The 20,538-nt window shown below is 36.7% G+C and overlaps 2 protein-coding genes across 5 annotated transcripts; both read right to left on the reverse strand.

The window, feature by feature from the left end:
• Positions 1-3,487: 3,487 nt before the first annotated feature.
• Positions 3,488-5,791, reverse strand: LOC112284304 (protein TIC 21, chloroplastic). Its single transcript, XM_024524007.3, has 4 exons — positions 4,954-5,791; positions 4,336-4,593; positions 4,032-4,235; positions 3,488-3,877 (listed from the first exon to the last, which is right to left on the reverse strand). The coding sequence occupies exons 1-4, from the start codon at positions 5,284-5,286 to the stop codon at positions 3,761-3,763; spliced, it is 912 nt and encodes a 303-aa protein (XP_024379775.1). The 5' UTR covers positions 5,287-5,791; the 3' UTR covers positions 3,488-3,760.
• LOC112284288 (transcription factor TGA6) lies at positions 5,789-10,372 on the reverse strand. Of its 4 annotated transcripts, none has more exons than XM_024523979.3 (9): positions 9,881-10,372; positions 9,529-9,688; positions 9,249-9,329; positions 8,999-9,058; positions 8,792-8,869; positions 7,958-8,048; positions 7,354-7,625; positions 6,944-7,183; positions 5,789-6,769 (listed from the first exon to the last, which is right to left on the reverse strand). In XM_024523979.3, the coding sequence occupies exons 2-9, from the start codon at positions 9,583-9,585 to the stop codon at positions 6,623-6,625; spliced, it is 1,026 nt and encodes a 341-aa protein (XP_024379747.1). In that variant the 5' UTR covers positions 9,586-9,688; positions 9,881-10,372; the 3' UTR covers positions 5,789-6,622. The 4 variants fall into 4 exon arrangements, with proteins under 4 accessions (XP_024379747.1, XP_090107557.1, XP_024379762.1 ...); XM_090251431.1 differs by having other exon boundaries at positions 7,958-8,045; positions 9,249-9,308; positions 9,881-10,364; XM_024523994.3 differs by having other exon boundaries at positions 9,249-9,308; positions 9,881-10,313.
• Positions 10,373-20,538: the final 10,166 nt, after the last annotated feature.

A 20,538-nucleotide genomic window follows, 5' to 3' on the forward strand; every position in this document is an offset into this window, starting at 1 on the left:
AAACAGCCACTACCTTAACTTAAAAAATAAAAAAATAAAATAAATTTTAATAAAGTTGGTTTAAAAGAAATAGTTTATTTAAAATTTATAAGCAAAACAAATTATCTATCATACTCTTATTTTAATTTTTGAAATGATTGTAACTATGAAAGAATCATTTTAAAAAAATTATATATATATATATATATATATATATATATATATATTAGATTTTACATAAAGTTTACATAAAGTAAAAAATCTTAAATTATATAGTATAAATTAAATTATACTTACTTATGTAATTGTTGATATAATATATTTTATGGAAAATATATATATATATATATATATATATATATAGATGCAACTTTAGATTGAAATAATGAACAATTTACAATTACTAATATAATCTTCAAAAACTAGAATTTTATTAATATATTATATTTAATTAGGTCTAATATTTCATTGCAAAATTTACCAAACAATATAAAAAGTCTAATATCTTTTGGCCATTATTTGATTCTTTTGAAAAAAGATGTAATAAAAATGACTATATAAGAAACTTAAAAACTCCATGTCCTATTTTTTATAAATTAAATAATTTATGATTTTTTTACATTTTAGTTCTATGTTTAGAAATAATATTAGATAAACATCCCTCTTTTACTATGTGGACACATCTCTTTTAAAAATGCAATTAATACTTATAAATTTATTATAGAATTTTTAAACAATAATATATATATATATATATATATATATAATCAATTGTCTTTTTGGACCAAAGTAATTTAATCAATAGTTTTTTTTTACAAATCTCTTAGGAAATAAAACCTATATATATATATATATATATTGAAGCCATACCTCTCTACCATCTCATGATTAGTTTAGTCCATTGCCCATATCTAGCCCCTTATCTCTCATTTCTATCCTTATTCCATGTTCCATGTCTCCCATCCTTGTTTTCTTATTTTCAACCCTTCTTCTCCCTCCATCCCTTTCCATCTCCTAATCCTCCCCCAATCTCTTGTTTTGGAATAAGAGAAAGGGACAAGCAAAAAACATTATATTCCACAACTTAATTTATATTAATTATATTTATCTCTATTCTATCAAAGTATTATAATATAATATTCAAAAATTAGAAACATATAAATTATTAAATCTTATTTCAAGAAAGTTTTATAAATAATGTTAAATCTTTTTTTTCATATTCACTTTATATTTGGTTTTATTTTAAGTTGTAAAGAATCCATATTCTTTCACATTTTAATCTGCCATTATTAAAATTAAATATCTGTTTTTTTAAAATATATATATATATATTTGAAAAATATAATAGATAATTATGTAAAAATATTTTTTAAAATAATTAAAAATGACTATAAAGGAGCTTGAAATATGTATTCCAATTCCCCTCCCTCCCTTCCAATCCCAAAACAAGCAAGTAGGGGGAACAAGAAGGAGCAAGGAACAAGGGATGGGAGACTTGAGACCAGGAATAAGGATAGAAATGGAGGACAAGGGACTAGGAACTTGGATTGGAGAGAAGGGATAGACAAAATCAATCATAAGATGGCAAAGGGGGTGCAACTTTAATAACTCCCTATATATTCATAATATATATTGGGCAAAGTTCTATACTTTTACTAAATAGATCCACTCTTGATTAAGAATATGATAATCATGATGAATAAGGTTGATTTTGATTGGTTGTAGATTCAATAATGAGGAAATTAATCTAGAAATCATTATTATTTTTCATGATGGTTAAGATTGGTTGATCAATTTAGTAAAAAAGTTGAGTCTATTTAACATTCATCTATCTATATTATAAGCCTTATTAGCTATTTTTTTATTGTTACTTATAACTTCTATAATTACTTTTGATTCCAATTAATTACAATTTAGATTATTTTCTAGAAATGTTTCTTGAAAAAAATAAAATTGTTGCCTTAATAAGACCAAATTATTAAAAAAAATGATAATAAAATAATTAGGTTCTAATTTAGTAGTTTTGTTGTATTCATTTTAAAAAGTCTAAAATCGATTTCTAGTATATCACACATAAACATACATTATCAATAAGGATCATCAATTATTTAAAGATGAAAGTACAAATAGGTTTTTAGATAGTATGTACTTCACATGTATTAGTTTTTTTTTTTTTTTTTTTAAATATAAATTTTAGAAATGCCAAAATTTATATTTTTTATGATTTATATTTTTCTTTATGGTTTTAAGATTTAAATTTATCACTATATTTAATACCAAGTATCAAAATAACTTTTAGGGTTAGATCATGCTTTCTATGTATTTCAACTTTTAATCAATTCCTTTAATATACAAAGCAATCTAAATAATATTCTTCATGCACAAAATTAATTATTTGTACATATATATATACACACACAATAATAACATGGTTAATTTTTGTTAAAAATTATAGCTAGAAGATTTTATGTTTAATATCTTTAGTTTTAGAATGTATATATATATATATATATATATATATAAAAATTGCCAAAAGAGATATTTTTTTTAATGTAATCCTTCTAAAGACTTTCAATTCAAGTTCTTTATCAAATGGTCATAATGTGGTTTTCGAACATAAATCTCAAACTGTATCGTTAATAATAAATTTCGTTTATTCAAATTTTACAAACAGTACAGAAATAAATGAACATTTTAATTACAATAGCAAGTACAATGCTAGATAAAATTTGTACTGTTGAGAACTTAGACTTCAAACACCATCTTGTTTGATGACCAACCCTGCTATTCTACTCTAAAGTACAAAAAATATTGGAATCGTTTTTGCATACTCCATATTCACTTTTTTTTTTTTTTTTTTTCAATAGAAGTAAATCTTGGAATTTCTTGTTTTTTAAGAAACCTGGTAATGTCTTAATATCTCTCATTTCCTAATTTTTTTAAGAATCACTTCTAGAACAACTTACACAATTCACTAATGTTCTTACCATTTAATTAACTTTCGTATGCTTGTTAGATAATACAACACATCATTTTAGAAAAACAGTGTTTTTAATTATAGTTTTAAATAACATTATAATGATTATTGATTCAAGTCCAAGTACATAATAGTCAAAAACTCCATAAATGCAGTACATGCAATTCTCACATTATCAACTATGAATTAATTTATCCACAGTAGAAGAATTGAGACTTATTTGTAACAGACATGTTATCAATTACAAATAAAAAAATTCTCTTGCAGTCGGTATACCTGCAGAGGAAACTATCCTGTGGGAGAATCCCTGAAACTATGCAACAGAACATTATGTATTGCTTGTGAAAGAAAGCAAAAATTCTGATGAGAAAACACATGAACTGGTATGAGAGTGCAACAAATGGCAATTAGCAGTAGGTGTGGAAGTTCATCTCAAGTTCAAATACCCATAGTTTGTACAAATACGGCATTGAAATTGCAAGGCGCGGTCAAATCTTGTCACTACATGCAGAAAGGAAGCAGGACAAAAGATACACAAAAAAATCATTTTGTACATAACATAATAGAAGTAAACAGACATAAGGGAAGAGACTAAAACAAGTGGTTGACATGAACTAAGCGCATTCTAACAAATCTGAAGTTGTTGCTACATGAAGTGAAGCATGAAAGGGCCAGGAATCCACTGAGTTGCTTATGAAAGCTTCGTGCATTAAATTGTCGGTGCAGCTTTAAAATTTGTAAAAATTACACGTGACTGCACAATGGGCAGTTGAATTCAATGCATGCTCCTCATCTGTAGACCCATCAAGCTGCCTTGGGAACCGCATTCTCTGAGGGTGGTTGAGCAAGAGTAATTGACCGGAGAAGTTCCAAAGCAAACACTAGCCCCAAAAAGTGCGACAACAGCGCATTGCCGGAAGCCTATTCAAATCCAAACACGACAGCACATCAGATCCACAAAACGAAATGAAACATGGATACGAATGGACATATTAGAATACAAGAAGCCAAGGGCATAATATCCATGTTTGAAACTTCAAATCCAATAAAAAGATTTTTATACGCTCTTACTTACTTGTACAAGAAAGACATCAAGGGCAAGAACTGGACTAAAGCCTTGAGTTGATCCTTGTAGATATGGAGCACTAGAGGAAGTAAGAGCTTTTGCAACTAGGACTCCCACAGTCGCTTGCAGGCCCAACAGTGACGATCCCAGACCAAGCAAATTGATAACAATTCCGTTCTTCAAATTCTTGACCACTTCTGCCCGCGGGGGTGCCTGTTAACGATGACATAACAACGTTAGAGCTGCGCAAGGTCTTACAGGAGGGAGCAATAATCAAGGGGGTGAAACATAAGCATAACTTGCTCTAAGGTACCTTAGTGGGATTATCAACTGCGTTTCGTAGTCGCTGAGATAGCCGAATGTATCCGAACGACCAGAACACAGATAAAAATGCTGCGGCGATGCCACCTGCAGTGAGGTAGGTTGAGACTGGAGCCGTGGCTTGACCAGTGATGACGACAGAGAATGCAAGAATTACAGCAGATACGACAGTGCAGACTAGCTGCCCCCAGAATCCCAGCTGCCCTAGCCTCTTGAAGTAGCCCGCCGTCCGTTCCAAACGCTTGGAGACCTACAAAATCACTGGCAAACTTGATGCTATGAATCGGTGGACAAAACCCATAAATTGTCAGAATTTCTCTACAGTAACTCAGCGTGGGCTAAGTAAGATTGAAATAAGAAGCGGATGTATGTAGTCACACAATGCTTTTCCGTGCTTTGAAATGTAAGGGTGTAAAAACTCGTTGATGTGTTCATATTCCTAATGTTCAAGTTACACAAGCTTCATAGGCTACTGTATTGTTTTGTCAACAGCACTCCGTGTAATACCAAATGCAGCAGAAACACAACCCCACAGAGAGAATCGCTCCAAGCTTTTCAAAGTTGTGCAAGGAGCGTATCCACACACACAAAAGTTCAACAAAATCCTCACCTGCGCCAGCGTGCTCGCCTCTCTTTCATTAACGAAAGCATCCTTGCTGTATGCGCCGCTCGCTCGCACCCTAGACCCGCCAACATGAGCTTTTGGTTGCACTTTCGACGCAAGCAGCCCACTGCGGACAGACAACCCAGAAAACAAAGAAGCTGAGGAGGAAAGCTCCGCTGCGGCAGCAGTAATGGCCTCACCCCCGACAGAGCGTCGCAGGGGCAGCTGTTGCGCAACAAGGGATCCAGCACCATGCCGAAACTGCGCTCCCAACGATGATGAAAAATTAGGGCTGCAAAGTCTGCCCTGCACACAGGATTTCAGCAATGCCGTCTGCATCGTGTAGCGCCTATGGGCTTTGTTGCGAATTCCTAAGCGAAACCTTCGTGTTGCTTCGATCTTCTTAAAATGTCTGAGATTCTAACCGTATTGCCGAAGTTTGTTAGCTGCGAACGAAAGATGCGCGGACTACAACCAAAACATGTGAAAATTGGACATCTCCTCACCACAATTGCGCAACTCACAGCTTTGTTTGTCGCAAGACAACTATGCAATCCTAACCAGTAACGACGACGAGGGGGCATCAGGATGAACAGACTCGACAGGAGTCGAACTGGATCTCTTCGGATGGCACGTGATTGACGTGAATTGCTAGCCCTTCTTCGCCACGAGATGCGATTCAGTGAGCACTAATGGAAAAAACACGAGGGGTCTCTGTACAGACCTGAAGGCCTTTCATCTCTTGTGAACAACGTTATAACCGAGGTTGGAGGATCGACCAATTAGAAACTTCCTCGCACCTAGGTTCCCACAGAATCGCAGACACAGACTACACGTTGGATACATGAGAAACTCGATTCAGAAGGGGTACTGTACATGATCAATAGGGCTGTCAAGCGTAGAAGAAGGCAACAAATGTGAAAAGAGAGTCATCAGCAATTTGCTGACGACCCCATTCGGAATAAGTTCAAGCGCTACGGGCCGCAGCAGATTATTAATATTACTACAAGAGGTGATAAATTGTCGAAGTGGTCCAGCGTTTGATAATGTATCTTTTCTGTTAATAGAATTTGGGCACTTCAAACCTGCTTCCAAGAGGCAATTTGTACACTCAAAACTTGAGTGAGATTTCATGATCACACAACTGTGTCTGCAGAATGTGCACTTTGAGTGCATGAGAACTAGCGTGCACGAATACTATAGTGCACAATTACTTCCAAGAACCCGGAAGTACATGTAGTTAACCCCCAGTGCGCCTGCAGTGACCAGTCAGATGCGGAACAGAACCAATGCAAACTCAGCTTGAGTTGTCAAATTCACACCACAGATGGAACAGTAGACCCGAATTCTGATGATAATCCAATCAAACATTTGATGATAGACCAATCATTTGATGACATCCGTTTCGTGCCCACACCAGTCGGATGAAGACATATATCATGACTCTCTCTTCCGCTTCCTTCACCTCGAATGGTCCGTTGCCAATGGTGCAACCAAGTAGAAGTCATACGCGTATCCGAAACACGCATGGGCCTTGCAGCAATAAACGTCCACCCTCACAACCCTTCATCTTTTCGTGCAATCAGAGCTGGGTAGCTTATCAGGATTGTTCACTGCTGTGGCAGTTACATCTGCGCCAAGGACTTCTTTACAGCCTGGTACAATAACAGAGGTCTCATCCACGAGGCCGGGCTGACCACAGAGAGCTCAGAGCACGAAGACGGGCAAAATAGTCGCCCATTGCAAGAAGACCTCTGGCAGCTTGGCGAGTGGTTAATATCCGGTGCATTTGCTGTAACGTCTGTTTTCGAAGACTGTCAGCCTGTCGAAACCGCCACAACAAACCGTCGAGTCCCACATTACTAATAGACAAAGTTCAAAAGTACTAAAAGCATGCTCTAGAGCTAGTACGGGTGAAGCAAAGTATCCCTACTGTTAATGTGCACAGGACAGTACAAAAGAATGACCCGGCACCTAACTTTGCAACAAGGCATACCTCAAGCACGAAAGTTTCAAGCGCCGCAAGTTCACTCATGGCCACAGCCATCTGTGTCATGTAATTAGCTACATTTGATGATGAGCCAAAAGAACCAGCAGAAAGGGTATCGGCAAGTGTCTGCTGAAGTGACTCCATCGCTGAAGAAAGGTTCTCTTCGGCCGCGTGAGAAGTTTGCTGCAGAGTGCAGATGCTCATCGTTTGCTGCTCTGTCAAAGGTTCTATTTGTGGCAGTAATATCTGCATCAATGACAGAAAAATACCTCGCACCGAGTTAGCACGAACAAACTTGAGATCAATTAATTCAATAACTAAATAACCTGCTACCTGGAGGTAAAATACTGTAATCAGAACTTCAATCCAGCTGCCTAGGTTCAAACGTAGGTCACCAGCATTCGTAGATTAAGCACCTTCAGTAACTCAGAGGGTCGAAAGCCACCCATCCAAATGAAGCATCGCTCAGCAGGAGTTTTCCACATGCCGGAGACAACATGGAATACATCAGCTTTTGCAGCAACAGCCTTGAGTCGGAAAATCTCCTCATAGTGTGCCATGCCCCCGTCCACAAGTCCTCGCAGTTCAGTATCAGCAGCATGAGCCTGCAAAGCGGCACGGAGCTCACTCATCTGTCGTTGCTGCTCTTCCATCCACCTTGCGTACTCCAAGTCAAACGCTACAGCACCTGCTAACCCAGCTCACTCTTCACAAATCAGGAACCCAGCTCACCCTTCACAAATCACAAACCTCCCGGTAAGAGAGGAAGAATAATAGCCTAATGGATCAAGGCTAATATATGGAGATAATAACAGAATTCTGTCAGAAAAGCAAACTCGCAACTCAGATCAGCTATGAAACTTCTGAATACTTTGCAAAATTAAGCGCAACACTTGAGTTGACCAGGGACATTTAGATTGCAGCATTCACTAACTGATAGGCACACGAACAGAACGTACAATTTCCCAATCCCTCCTCAGGATCGTTGAGCACATCGAGAAATCATGAGCGTCGACATACCCGAGTTACTTGCGTTCGCGCCCCCAATTCCACCACCAGAATGGGCAATTTGATCGCCGCTGTAAGAGCCAGATCCCAAATATAAACCCTGCTAAGAAAGACAAAAATCAAACGTACTCAGATTCTTGACAACGAAAAGGCAATGCTTTGCTCAAAATCCGAGACTTTTCCTGTGTACTAAACCAAAACCGCCCAAATTCCAACAGGTAAACAATAAATCACGCGCCAATTCCTGATAGATGAGACACGACATGAGACACATGGAATGTAAATACTTCACAACAGTGCGCGAGCCATGAGTTTGAAGTATTGCAGAACCAAGGTACTGTAAACTCAAGCTTTGCCAGAATTAAATGGCTTGCTATGGCTACTGGGACGCTAAAAGGTTATGTAAAGAAGACTGATAAATCTACACTTCGAAGTGTTCCATCCTTTGATTGTGACAGAACACCAATCAGCTTAAATGCACGGGTGACTTTTAGTTCGGGAGGCGTACAAATCTTCTAAGAAAGAAGGAAGAGAGAAAGGGAAGGAGAGCCAAAAAAAAACAAAACGAAATGAAACAAACAAACAAACAAGCCAAAGAAAAAACGGATTTATAGTTTGTTTTTAAAAACCTTAAAATAAAAGATAGATAAAATAAAATAAGGCTCCAGGATTTCATCATCAATAAAAACTGTGTCTTTAAATTGTGATATAATCTCGTAGTGTAGGACATGCTTAGGAATGCATTCTTAGAATAGGAGAAAAATGCATTCTTTAAGGAGATATATGAAAGGGAATTACTTCAAAAATCCAACTCGCCGAAAACAAATATAATATGAAGGGAAAAACCTGTTGTCGAGCTCTTTGTAACTCTTGCTCCAGCTGATTCAACTTTATACGACTGGATTCCAGCTGCTGTACATAGGCCTGAAATAAATACCAGCATTTATTACTCCCGATGCGCTTCAAATTTGTAAATACGTCGGATGTGCAACCACCAATTTAATCGGAAGTACACTTGTCCATCGGCTTTAGACCAATCGGAAGGCCACTTACCTTTTTCCTGAGTCTGCTTTTTCTGGCTGCTTCACGATTTTGCGCTAGACGCCTGAGAGCCTGTACCAAAGGAGAGTTCCAACTTAAGCAGATGAGCTTCGGAAAACTATCCTTAAACGATAATTTGAACAATTTTTTTTCGAGAATTCTAATCACCGAAGTGGGGAACAAATTGTGTTTAGAAAAAGTCATGTCTCGAAACATCACTAAACTGACGTTAAACACTCGACTGTTAGCCTCTAACACGCACTTTTGAGTCACCATTCTTAGTTCCCGCTTCGTGATCAGAAGTAATGGAGCCTCCTGTGACCTGTTGGTGCCCATCATCCAACTGCCAGAAGGTCATGAAACTGTTAAAAAGTATTCTTGCAGAACACCGCAGATAAGCTCAAAAATGCTCCCACGACGCTACTCTCACAGTGTGTGAGCTTGCATATGAAAAACTGGTTATAGACTATCCAGAATGCGGAAATGGATGCTTTAAATTGATTAAGAGGCTATCTGGCTACTCTGCTCCCAGAGTCGTATACCTTAGCATCAACTTCGACATCGGTTGATGTATCCGTTCTTGGACTATTGTCCCCCATTTCACTCCGTTTCTAAATTCCTATCGCAACACAAGTTGCGTTCTATTGAAGCGCGCAAAATCTTAAGCTGGATCTCTTCACAGCCACAGAGCTGGCAAAGAATCTGCCAAGGAAGACACAACCAAATTCAACATCGTTCCAAACTAACAAAGGCTCCTGTGATCAAAGCATGAAAGAAAAACCGACATCCACAAATCGCTCCTGAAAAAATTTCTATGAGGTTGCGGATGACATTTCCCATTAGACAGTGTAATTTTTACAACACTAATACAACCTCCCAATTTTTTTCACTCACTTCGCCTCCGGGAACGAAACGGCCAGCTCAGCCCAAGCTCAAAAGTCCTCCGCCGTCACATCAAAAACCTCCAACACACACCCAAACTCATCGCCTGCTCTGTCACCATCACACTTTCTCCTCCCTAACCCAGTAGCCGCTTTCTACTGCGTCGTCTTCTCTCCCCTCTCTCTCTCTCTCTTTCCTCCACTTCCAAACACTTTAAATCTCACACCTCACACACACGTCACACCCCTATGTGCAACAAACCCTTTACTCCTAATAACCCAAACAAACAGGATTAAAAAAAAAAAAAAAAAAAAAAAAAAAAAAGAGACAAACAGAAGGAAGGGGAAGGGGGGAAAAAAAAAAACGGAAAATATAATAATCCAACCCGACACTCGTCAATGCAACTATCAGGCCCGCCAGAGCATACACGACGCAATCCCGCAACGAAGGCGGAGCTGCGACAGAGGCCAACGCCTCCTCTCAAGCTCGCCCTCACTCCAACGAAACCGACAAAACCAAAATGACCCGCGAGGCCCCTCAAGGTAGCGTTCTAAAGCTTGATCGAGCTCACTCCCCCTCACTCACTCACTCCCGCTTTCTCGCTCTCTCTCTCTCTCTCTCTCTCTCTCGCACCCCTTCGTCGTCACTCGTCACTCGTCACTCGCTCTCTCGTCACACACGCGAATGACGCCACAAAATCGCAAGCAATCAACATCCACGTCCGATCGGACAGTAGAAAGTAGAATGGCCCTCGCCCCCCACCCTGTCGGAGAATGAAAATCGGCCGGAGCCCCCAAGACGAGGAGGAGGGAGGAGAAAGGAGCAAGCAACGGAGGAAGGAGGCCACAAACCCCACCCATCCATCCCCATCCTCAGTCAAACGCATCCCCGTTGACTCCAAGCACTCCGCCCTTCCTGACCCTACCTGCCTGCCCGTTCGGAACCCCCGGTCAGCATATCGATACCCCCCTAACTCTTTCTCTCTTCGTGTGTGTGCGTGTGAGCTCGGGTTTTGGAGGCTGACCGTTTCGAGTGGGCTGACCGAGGATGCCAGGCCAGAGTGGGGCACATGGTAAAAAACGGGCGGGGTGACAACATCACTGACGTGGATCGCAAAGCCCGTCGTAATGCCTTGCCACGCGGCGCATTATTATTCGCGGTGCTGACGCATCGCTGATGGGGCGGCAAAGATTGGCTCGGTACCTGCCTACCAACCTACCTACTCGATCATGCCCTAACCACGACCACCTGACCCCGTTCTCTGTCACTCCCTGCGACTTCTCAGCATCCTTCATTCATCTCATGTCTTCATCCACGCATTCATTCATCTTCCTCCTCGCCACATCCGTTCGCCATTCGTTCGTTGGATGTATGGTGTGGCTTTGGTATTGGATGAATTCGTTGTTGTTTGCTCTTGTTTGTTCCAAAATAGAGCATTCTTTAATTCGGATTGATTCAAAAGGAATTTCTAGTTGAGAAATTCACATGACACAGTGATAAGTTATAAAGTTATTTTTTCCATGAAAAATGGAAAAAATAACATTATACACAATATTGTTCTTTTATATATATATATATATATGTGTGTGTGTAAACATTATGCAATCTCCCAGAAAAAAAATCATGTATTACTCATTAATAGAGGTTCACATTCTTGAAGCTTTTAATCCACATTAAAATCGAAAATATTTTAAACTATATTTCTACTTAATAAAGAAAATTATTTTAATTTGACAAGATTTTTTTTAAATCGACCATTATATAATTTTTTTTTATTTATTTATTTTCGTAAATTGGGGTTTTATCCATGAAGCCATATTGAAATGCAGTACTCTTGAAAGCGTTTCTATGTAATCAATGTGAATTAGATGCTGAAAACATCACCATTGAGGATGTAGTATAAACTTCTAAGTTAAAAGATAGGATTAGATTCTTTCTCAAATGGATATTTTTCTTTTTGCTTTCCCCTTTTTTTTATTTACATAAAATTTATAAATTGCCTCCCTTGCGCATGACACATGACCAGCTTTTCATCGTCACTGTATCCATCTTTTTGTAATTGTTTAAAAAACATCAATGCATTATTCTCCAATATAAATTATTTCTGATTTTTTTACTTTACCAATTCTAAACTTTCTTATTGTACCTTTTACTGTACCTTTAAGTTTATCTTGCATAATCTGTTGTGTGCACTCAAAACAATATATATATATATATATATATATATAGAGAGAGAGAGAGAGAGAGAGAGAGAGATATTAAAATTTTATACTTAGCCGTTTCACTTGAGCTTATCTGTGTATTGTTAGATTGCTGTCATAAAGCTATACTTCCCTTGTGATTTTTTGTTGACACATTGTAGATCTATATGCGACCAAGGATTGGTAATAATGTTAGAGCGTATGAATACAATACTTAGATTATTTTCTATTCAAAAAACATATGTACCTTTCACCTTATGTAAATGCATAAAACACGGTCACACACACACCTACATATGTATGTATGTATGTATGTATGTATCTTTAAAAATAGTTTCCTACATACAGTTTTGCTACCAACCATTCATACAAAAAAATAAATGTTATTACTTTGACTGGAATAGTTTTAATTGTACTTTATTGGACACAAATTTTAATAACATTCAGCTATTGGTAGTCCATGAGTTCATGAACAAAACTTAAGATTCATTACTATTTATGTTCTAGTTCTTAGATTTCTTTAAAAACAAAATCAAAAGTGAATTGTAGTGTCTAATTGTGATGTGTCAAGTGACCTTTATTTTTCAAGAACCCAGTCTTTGTTGTATGTTTAATTATTGAATTTCTTAAGAAAGTTGAACATAATTGCAGATAAGAACAACAGAAATAAAACTTAGAATCTTGCATATAATTGAAGGCCAAAATCCCATGTTTACACATTGCTTATTTGTAACCCAACATAGAACAATATATTATTGTTTAAACGATTTGAAACTATTTTTGTATGAGTGTTGAAATAATCATTTGAAATTGGTAGCACAAGAGAATTAGAACCATAAAAGAAAAGGATGTTGTACACAAAGTGTGGGAGCAGACTTAACTGCATGCAAAAGTAATGGTCATTGCTCATGTGGTCTTATCTAATTCATAAAAGGAATCAAATGAATACTCCCCTCTCCCCAAATCATTGGCAATTGATTTATCAGTGTTCTTCCATGAAACCATTGATGACCAGGTTTAGTGAACAATGTACATGCTCACATTCCCAGTGTAGAAAGGACCTTGATTTTATTATTCATTTGATTCTTTATTCTATCAGTGCCCCAACATTGTAGACACTTCACACCTCTTCTTCTATCACTGCTACAATATTGTAGATGTTGTGCACAATTCACACTTCTTCTCCTTATGCTTCTGGATTTTGGATCATAACCTTATGGAAGTTGTACACGAATTCAACAAGAGCATATGGAAGTTGTACAAGGATTCTTATTTGATAGCATTTAGGTCTAGCTCGTTCTTTTCAAGCATTTCTCCTGGGGCATCAAACTACTGTAATGAGCCAACTCCAATGTCCAAGTAATGCAGGCAAAGGCCATGTTGTGACAAGAATCTCCATATAAGACTGCTTAGGTCCTCTTCTATCATTGTTCAAGCATTGGAATAGATTAAAGGCCCAATCACAGATGAGGACAAAAATCTTCAAAATTTGTAAATGCAGTCCATACTAATACATTCAATGGTTCCAAACTTTTAGCAAAAGAAAATACTTGTGCAAAATCGATTAAGTCATCTCCTTGTAGAGGTTTGAGGGAGAGAGTGCGAAGCAAGACTTGTCTTAAGTTGGGAACGGATGCAAGGGGGAGATGAAGGGGACATGGTACGAGGATAAAAAATGGAGACATGATACAAGGATAAGAATGGGGACATGGTATAAGGACATGGTATGGGGACGAAAATGGGGACATGGTATAGAGACAAAAATTAAAACATTGAATGAGGGATGGCAACAAGGACATGGGACTGTTTACGGGAGATGGACAAAATCAATCATGGGATGGCAAAGGAGTGTGGCTTGAACAACATTGCAATGTTTTATCAACTCCCTAAATTTGCTCTTTAAAAAAAATGTATATACATACACATACAAATAGACAGACATACATAAATACATATAATATAGGTTTGTAGAAAATTATGTCAGATCAAATATCTTTCCTGTTATGTTGGGCATTTGATTACTCATACAATATCATTTTAATCATGTGCTTTATTTATAACAACATGCACATCATTTTCCATGAGCATAAGACAAGTTTGTATATTCATGACTACTTTGGCACTTTAAACTCAATAATCCAATTCTTCTAATGTACAGAAACCTAAAGTGAAGACAAACATATAATAGGATCATAAACCATAATGTGTACTGCTATAATCCAATGGGTGGACATTATCCCACAGTAGGACAAGTATCGACACGCGAATCAGCACCCGGATCAATACCTGGACTAGGACGTAGGCTAGTTACTTGGATTAGTTCCTTGGTAGTAACTAATCCGCGCCGTAGAAAAGCAGTGAGGGAGGGCCTCTCATGCTGTTGGGCTTCGGGGTGATTGTGGCATCGAAGCTTCGGATGCACAGTGGGCATCATCCTCTATGAGAAGCTGCGACGCCACCAGATTCGCAGTCAGGACGCAGATCATATGTCAGCCGCCCGTGTGGCCCACCCAATTCACAAATTCCCCCGCAATTGTCTTGGATGATTCTTCATGCTTCAAGGGTGAGTCTATGGGGGGGGGGGGGGGGGACGAATCACGTAGGTTTACCATTGCAGTTGCGGCGTCGGTAAAGAATTTGATCTGAGCCATGAAGAAGACGAAGACGAAGACGAAGACGAATAGGAGGAAGAAACGTTTGAGGTGTGGTGGTACCAGGAAGAACGATACCCCAGCGTCGATGGTCCTGAGATGAGCATAGACATCGAAACCCACAGGCTGCGCTTGGTGGTGCAGACGTGATGTCCACAACTTGGACCGTTACTGCAAACAGCGGCTACGCGACAGATTGGCGGATTGCATGTGGGACCCGACCATGGAGGGACCCACGAACGAAGAGAGGGCCTGTTACGAAACCTCCCCTAGAGTTTGATTGGAGTGACTGGAAAGAAGCAGCGGAGTCTATCCCTCTGACTGCGTCTCGTTTCATTTCTCACTGTATGTCCACCTTCTTAAATATTGTATCCTGGATTGTCGTAGTCCGCTGCAATCTCCCGGGTCCATGCTTTCGGTCTGTTGTATGACCAGGAATAAGAAACTCGAGAGGTGCAATTTTTGCTATTCCATCCTGACCTAGACTCATCACACATGAGCAATGGTCACCTGTTGCCATCAACTCTTGAAAAACATCATAAACTTGCCCACATCGACATGAGATCGGTCGTACAATACTGCCTAACTACGTAGTCACTTGTGTTGCGCGATTGAAATGGCAGCAGCGATCGCAGCTAAGTAGATTAGAGTACTGGTAAAACGTTTCGAATCTGGCACGTTCCCTTCGAAATCATAAGAAAGGCACACACTGTTTCTGCTGTGGTATTCCAACGTTGGACTAATTCACGATTAGTGCAAACTTTGACAATTGATGGCTAGGAAAAACTTGGGCCGTTCAAGCGCAGTCCCATCTTCACACATAGATACCTCTTGGATGAATACGTTCATTCGACTTACTACACATGAAGGTAATTCATAACCAGCAGCAGTGCATAGGTGAATGTACAAAGTAGAGCGACTAATCTTTTACTGTGAGTGATCCCGTTAGCGTAAAGATGAGTAGTTTGTTATACCGCATCTTGAAGGCGGAACTGTAAAGTGTTTCGAATGCCGTTGCATAGTTGCAATAGTAGTCACATTCTGTGTTGCTATTGTGTGTATGTTAAACTTCAACCATACTGCCCTCGTCTGGCTCAGATGTTCAAGCACAAGCACCCAATACTAAGAGTCTCCCACGATCATACACAAACCAAAATCTGGATTCTTCACGGCCACATCACGCAAAGAACACGGAAATCAGGATTTTCCGCTTTCTCTTTCAACAAGCTGTCCAAGACATCAGAGCGCCAGAAAAACTGACGTGCTTCATGGATTGCACAAAATGTGCGATCAGGGATAAGAAACAGAAGAGCAGATGAGCTCGACCCCAAATGCTATTTAAAGCGCACTTCTAATTTTGGGTCAAGCTAAAGGGTCCACCACCCTTGCAAGGAAGGAACTATTATTGGAGAGCATCCACAGTGGATAGGGTGCGGCATCAACTAGATAAAAAGACTCTCTTGAGAACCAAGGACATAACAACAACAGCAAAGGACGCATGCCGAAACCAGTGCAGACTTGTGGGTCTGTCTGTCCGTCTGTCTGCATAGAGACGTGGATAATACCTGCACCCCGAGAGAATGATCTTGTGTCAGCCTCGTGCCTTCTCTTCGTTGTGATTGCACCCAACTCGTCGCCGAGTAAACCATTCGACTTCCCAATGGATCTGTTGTTGTTGCATCCAAGGCACCAGTGGCGCTGGAATTAGACTGGGTAACAAATTGATGTGCAACGCCTTTTCCTGCATCGGCCGACGAAGATGTAGCTCATGATGCAGATCGTCTTGTGTACTTCAATTTTTTTTGTGTTTTTTATGATTAAAATATTGACATTTGAAGTAGATATTTGATTGTTTAGATATAGATTTTATTCAATACTTGTAGGCAATATTAAGAAAGGCAATACATTATTAACATTCAAGTAGAGGGCACTTTATAATAAGTAGATGTATACTTTGAAAGACTATCGTTCAAATATAATAAGGTCCTCTATTTAGTTAAAAAATGCCCTTTTTGTTTTTTTAGAAAAAATAGTTTTTGGATATTGTACAAAGTAAGATGAAGCCATAATGTAAATCAAATAATTAAAAAATATATATAGATAGATATATAAATATAAATAAAAGTTAAACTATTTTAGTTTTTATCTTTATTCTAAAAAACCTAAGAATTATATATATAATTTTTGTAAACTTTTTTTTGACACAAATTCTTAATTTTTTTTAAAAACTATGTCTTTGAGATGCGTTCAACAATTTTTTTAAAACACAACTCTAGTTATACCATGTTGAAAAATATACCTTATATCTTGTCTTTTCTTTTAGGGCTTTTGAACTTCTTCTTTATTTGAAATGTAAAACCAATTATAGAGAGGTTATTAATTTTAATCAATCAATATATTTAAAAATTGTACCCTATTACATTGTCCCCTAAGTATGAGTTGTTTCATTGTAGCATTTATTATTTGTTTAATGTAATAGAAGAATAAGAAGTCCAATTGTTGTCTATAATTTGCTTTATTTGGCATACTTTCTTAAAAAAAAAACTAGACTTGAATTTTATTCTTTTTTGGACAATAATAAATTATATATATAGGAGAATGATAAAGCAACCCAAATTTTTACTAAATAAATCTATATGTCCCATTCCTAGCCATTCTCCTCTTCTCAGCTATCACCCTTATTCCTGACATTTCCAATCCTTTGCCTCTATTTCTAGCAACATTTGGGAATGGAGAATGGCTGAGAACATGGATGGGAGCTCCAAGGGTGCAATAATGCTTAAGATAGAGTGGATTGCATTAGTAAAAATTTGGGGCACTTTATCATTCTCTAATACATATATGCAGATTATAGAACCACATTATGAATGTGCATATGTTGAAAATCAATTCTAGAGTTAAATTCTATAATAGATAGAAATATTATCTATCTTCACAAATTTTTAGATTAGTATTTTTTTTAAAATAATAATAATAATAATAATAATTTGATTGATCTTAGAAAATATCCAAAGTAACATTAAAAGATATGTTTATCAACTTGTAGAATTTTAAAAAATAAGAAGAAGAATAATAAACAGAATATTACACTAATACATAGATTTCTTTAAGATTAACACAATAAAAGAAGAGAAATATTAAAAATATGTATAAAATCTTTATCCCATATATGTATTTATAAATAATTATTGTAAACTTTTGTTCAACACAAATTCTCAATGTTTTTCTAAAAACCATGTCTTTGAGATGTGTTCAATTTTTTTAAAAAAAAACACAACTCTATTTATGCCATGTTGAGAAATATGCCTTCTATCTTGTCTTTTTCCTCTTAGGGCTTTTTAATTGCTTCTTTATTTCAAATATTAAACCAATTATAGAAAATTTCCTAATTTTAACCAATAAATATATTTAAAAATTGTACCTTCTTACCTTCTCTCTTAAGTATGAGGTGTTTCTTCATAGCATTTATTATATGTTTAATGTAATAGAAGGAAAACAAGTCTAATTGTTGTCTACAATTTACTCTTAAAAAAAAAAAAAAAAAAAAAAAAAAATGAAAAAGTTGAATTACTTGAATTTCATTCTTTTCAAACCAATGTTACTTAATTAGAGACTTTAAAAAAAAAAATCAATGTTTTTTTAAGTAGGATGCAAAAGAAACCAACATCAATCTTTTTATTAGTGGTTGTAATAAATACTAAGATTTGACACATTACATAAAGATATTATTATCTTGTTATTGCAATTGATAACATCAGGGATTAATAATTAAATTTTTAGACATACAAAAAAATAAGTCACCACAATATCTAATATAAGATTTAAAAAATACAAGGCAAGAGATGATGTATTCAAAGAACACTAGTAGTAATTACATTTTGTTATTTGTAGATTTAATAAGTGCCAAAAAGATATTTGTGAATTTCAGATCAAATTTTAAAAGACTATAAATAAACAACTACTTTGGTAAAGGAAGAAATTATAGAGAAATCTTTAGAATTAAGAAGTTATTTTAGATTTATATCAAACTATTCCAAGTTATAATATATATATATATATATATATATATATATATATTAAATTAATTTGTAACCATAATATATATTTTTTGGTTAATTGATAAAATAAATTGTAACAGATAAGTTGATAATTAATAAATTATATATATATATATATTAAGTATGTTTATTTCTATTACAAGTATATATATATATATATATATATATATCTGCAGATTATAGAACCACATTATGAATGTGAATATGTCAAAAATCGATTCTAGACTTGAATTCTATAATAGATAGAAACATTATCTATCTTGGCAAATTGTTAGATTATTTTTATTGATTGATTGATTGATTTTTAATTCGGTTGATCTTAGAAAATGTCCAAAGTAACTTTAAAAGATATGTTTATCAAATTGTAGAATTTTTTTTATTAAAAAAGTGTAATAAACAAAATGTTACACTAATACATAGATTTATTTAAGATTAACACAATAAAAAAAGAAAGACATTATATGTATGTATGTACATATATATATATATATATATATATATATATATAATTTTTAACCCATATGTATATAAGCGATTGTTTTCAAAGTTTTGGTAGACAAAGTCCTCATGAAGAATCACAAGCCCCCATGCTCACTGTTACAGTCTGAAGAGCCACTAGGTGACTAAATTAAATGAACATAAATCTTTGTAATTCTAAAATAAATCGTGTGATTCTATTGGCTTCAAATGTTCGGAGATTCAATATTATGAAAATGATAAAAAATAATAATTTGAGAGAATAATATTAGTGGTTTTGTTCTATGTTTGATTTATAATATTGTCATGCTATTTCCACATAACCAATCCACATAATCTTACCAAAATGTTAGTAAGAATATGTATATTGCTAATATGAATAATCTAACCCAGTTATTTTGCAAAGTGAAAAATGGCGTGAAGATGTTTAGTACAAGAAAGAATGAAACACCATGTCAGAGCCAAAAAAGTGGAACCCCAATTTCAAAAGTAAAAGCATGCGTTGAAAAAAGTGAAAAGTAAGGGCCCAATTCGAGCTCCTGACTCCGGAATCATCACGAGAACGTTCTCGAAGTTTTCGAGTAACAGGCCACAAAAGGACATTTGACTGTAATCTTCCACGTGGAGTGTCCTATTGAAAGACCTGGCTCAACAGGGTATTCTTTCAATACAAGGTTCGGCTAGCGGGTATCAGACATCAATATAGTGTCGTTTTCCAGTCGATAGAAGGTGAACCTGAACTGGATCTGCATTTGGCTGAGTTTACTTGTTGTTGGTGATCTGATTCTTCGTTAGTGCGCACACAATTCTCTGAGAGACGGATCGCAGAGGAGTCGTGAGCGGAAGAGAGTGAGATACTTCGATGGACGTGAAAGACTGTAGCAAGCAATTATTCTGCAAAGTAGTGGTTGTCGCTTCCCAAAGAGGAGAGAAAGTTGACCTTGCCTGCGGTTGTCTTTCGGAGGACGTGTGCCCAGGAGAATATACTGGTCACTCATTGTCGTATCTCTATGCTTGTTTCCGGCAGGGTCCTGAAGTTCACTGGCAACGAAGATTCTATACTCGCCAACCTCCCACGGCCATGGTTCGGGGGATAAATACTGCAGGATTAATACACCTGCGGTAGGCTTTCAGCCTATGTTGCGGACGCAATCGGAAAGACTTCGAGCTTCTGGACATGACCAGGGGCTGTTCTTGCAGCTCACATTCCTAAACCTCGGCTTGGCTCATGCAGCTCAATCCTAGGATTTCATGATATGTTTTGACCTGCTACACAGATAAGA

This window comes from Physcomitrium patens, chromosome 1, assembly GCF_059467195.1.
Source record: "Physcomitrium patens ecotype Gransden chromosome 1, ASM5946719v1, whole genome shotgun sequence".
NCBI classification, from domain to species: domain Eukaryota; kingdom Viridiplantae; phylum Streptophyta; class Bryopsida; order Funariales; family Funariaceae; genus Physcomitrium; species Physcomitrium patens.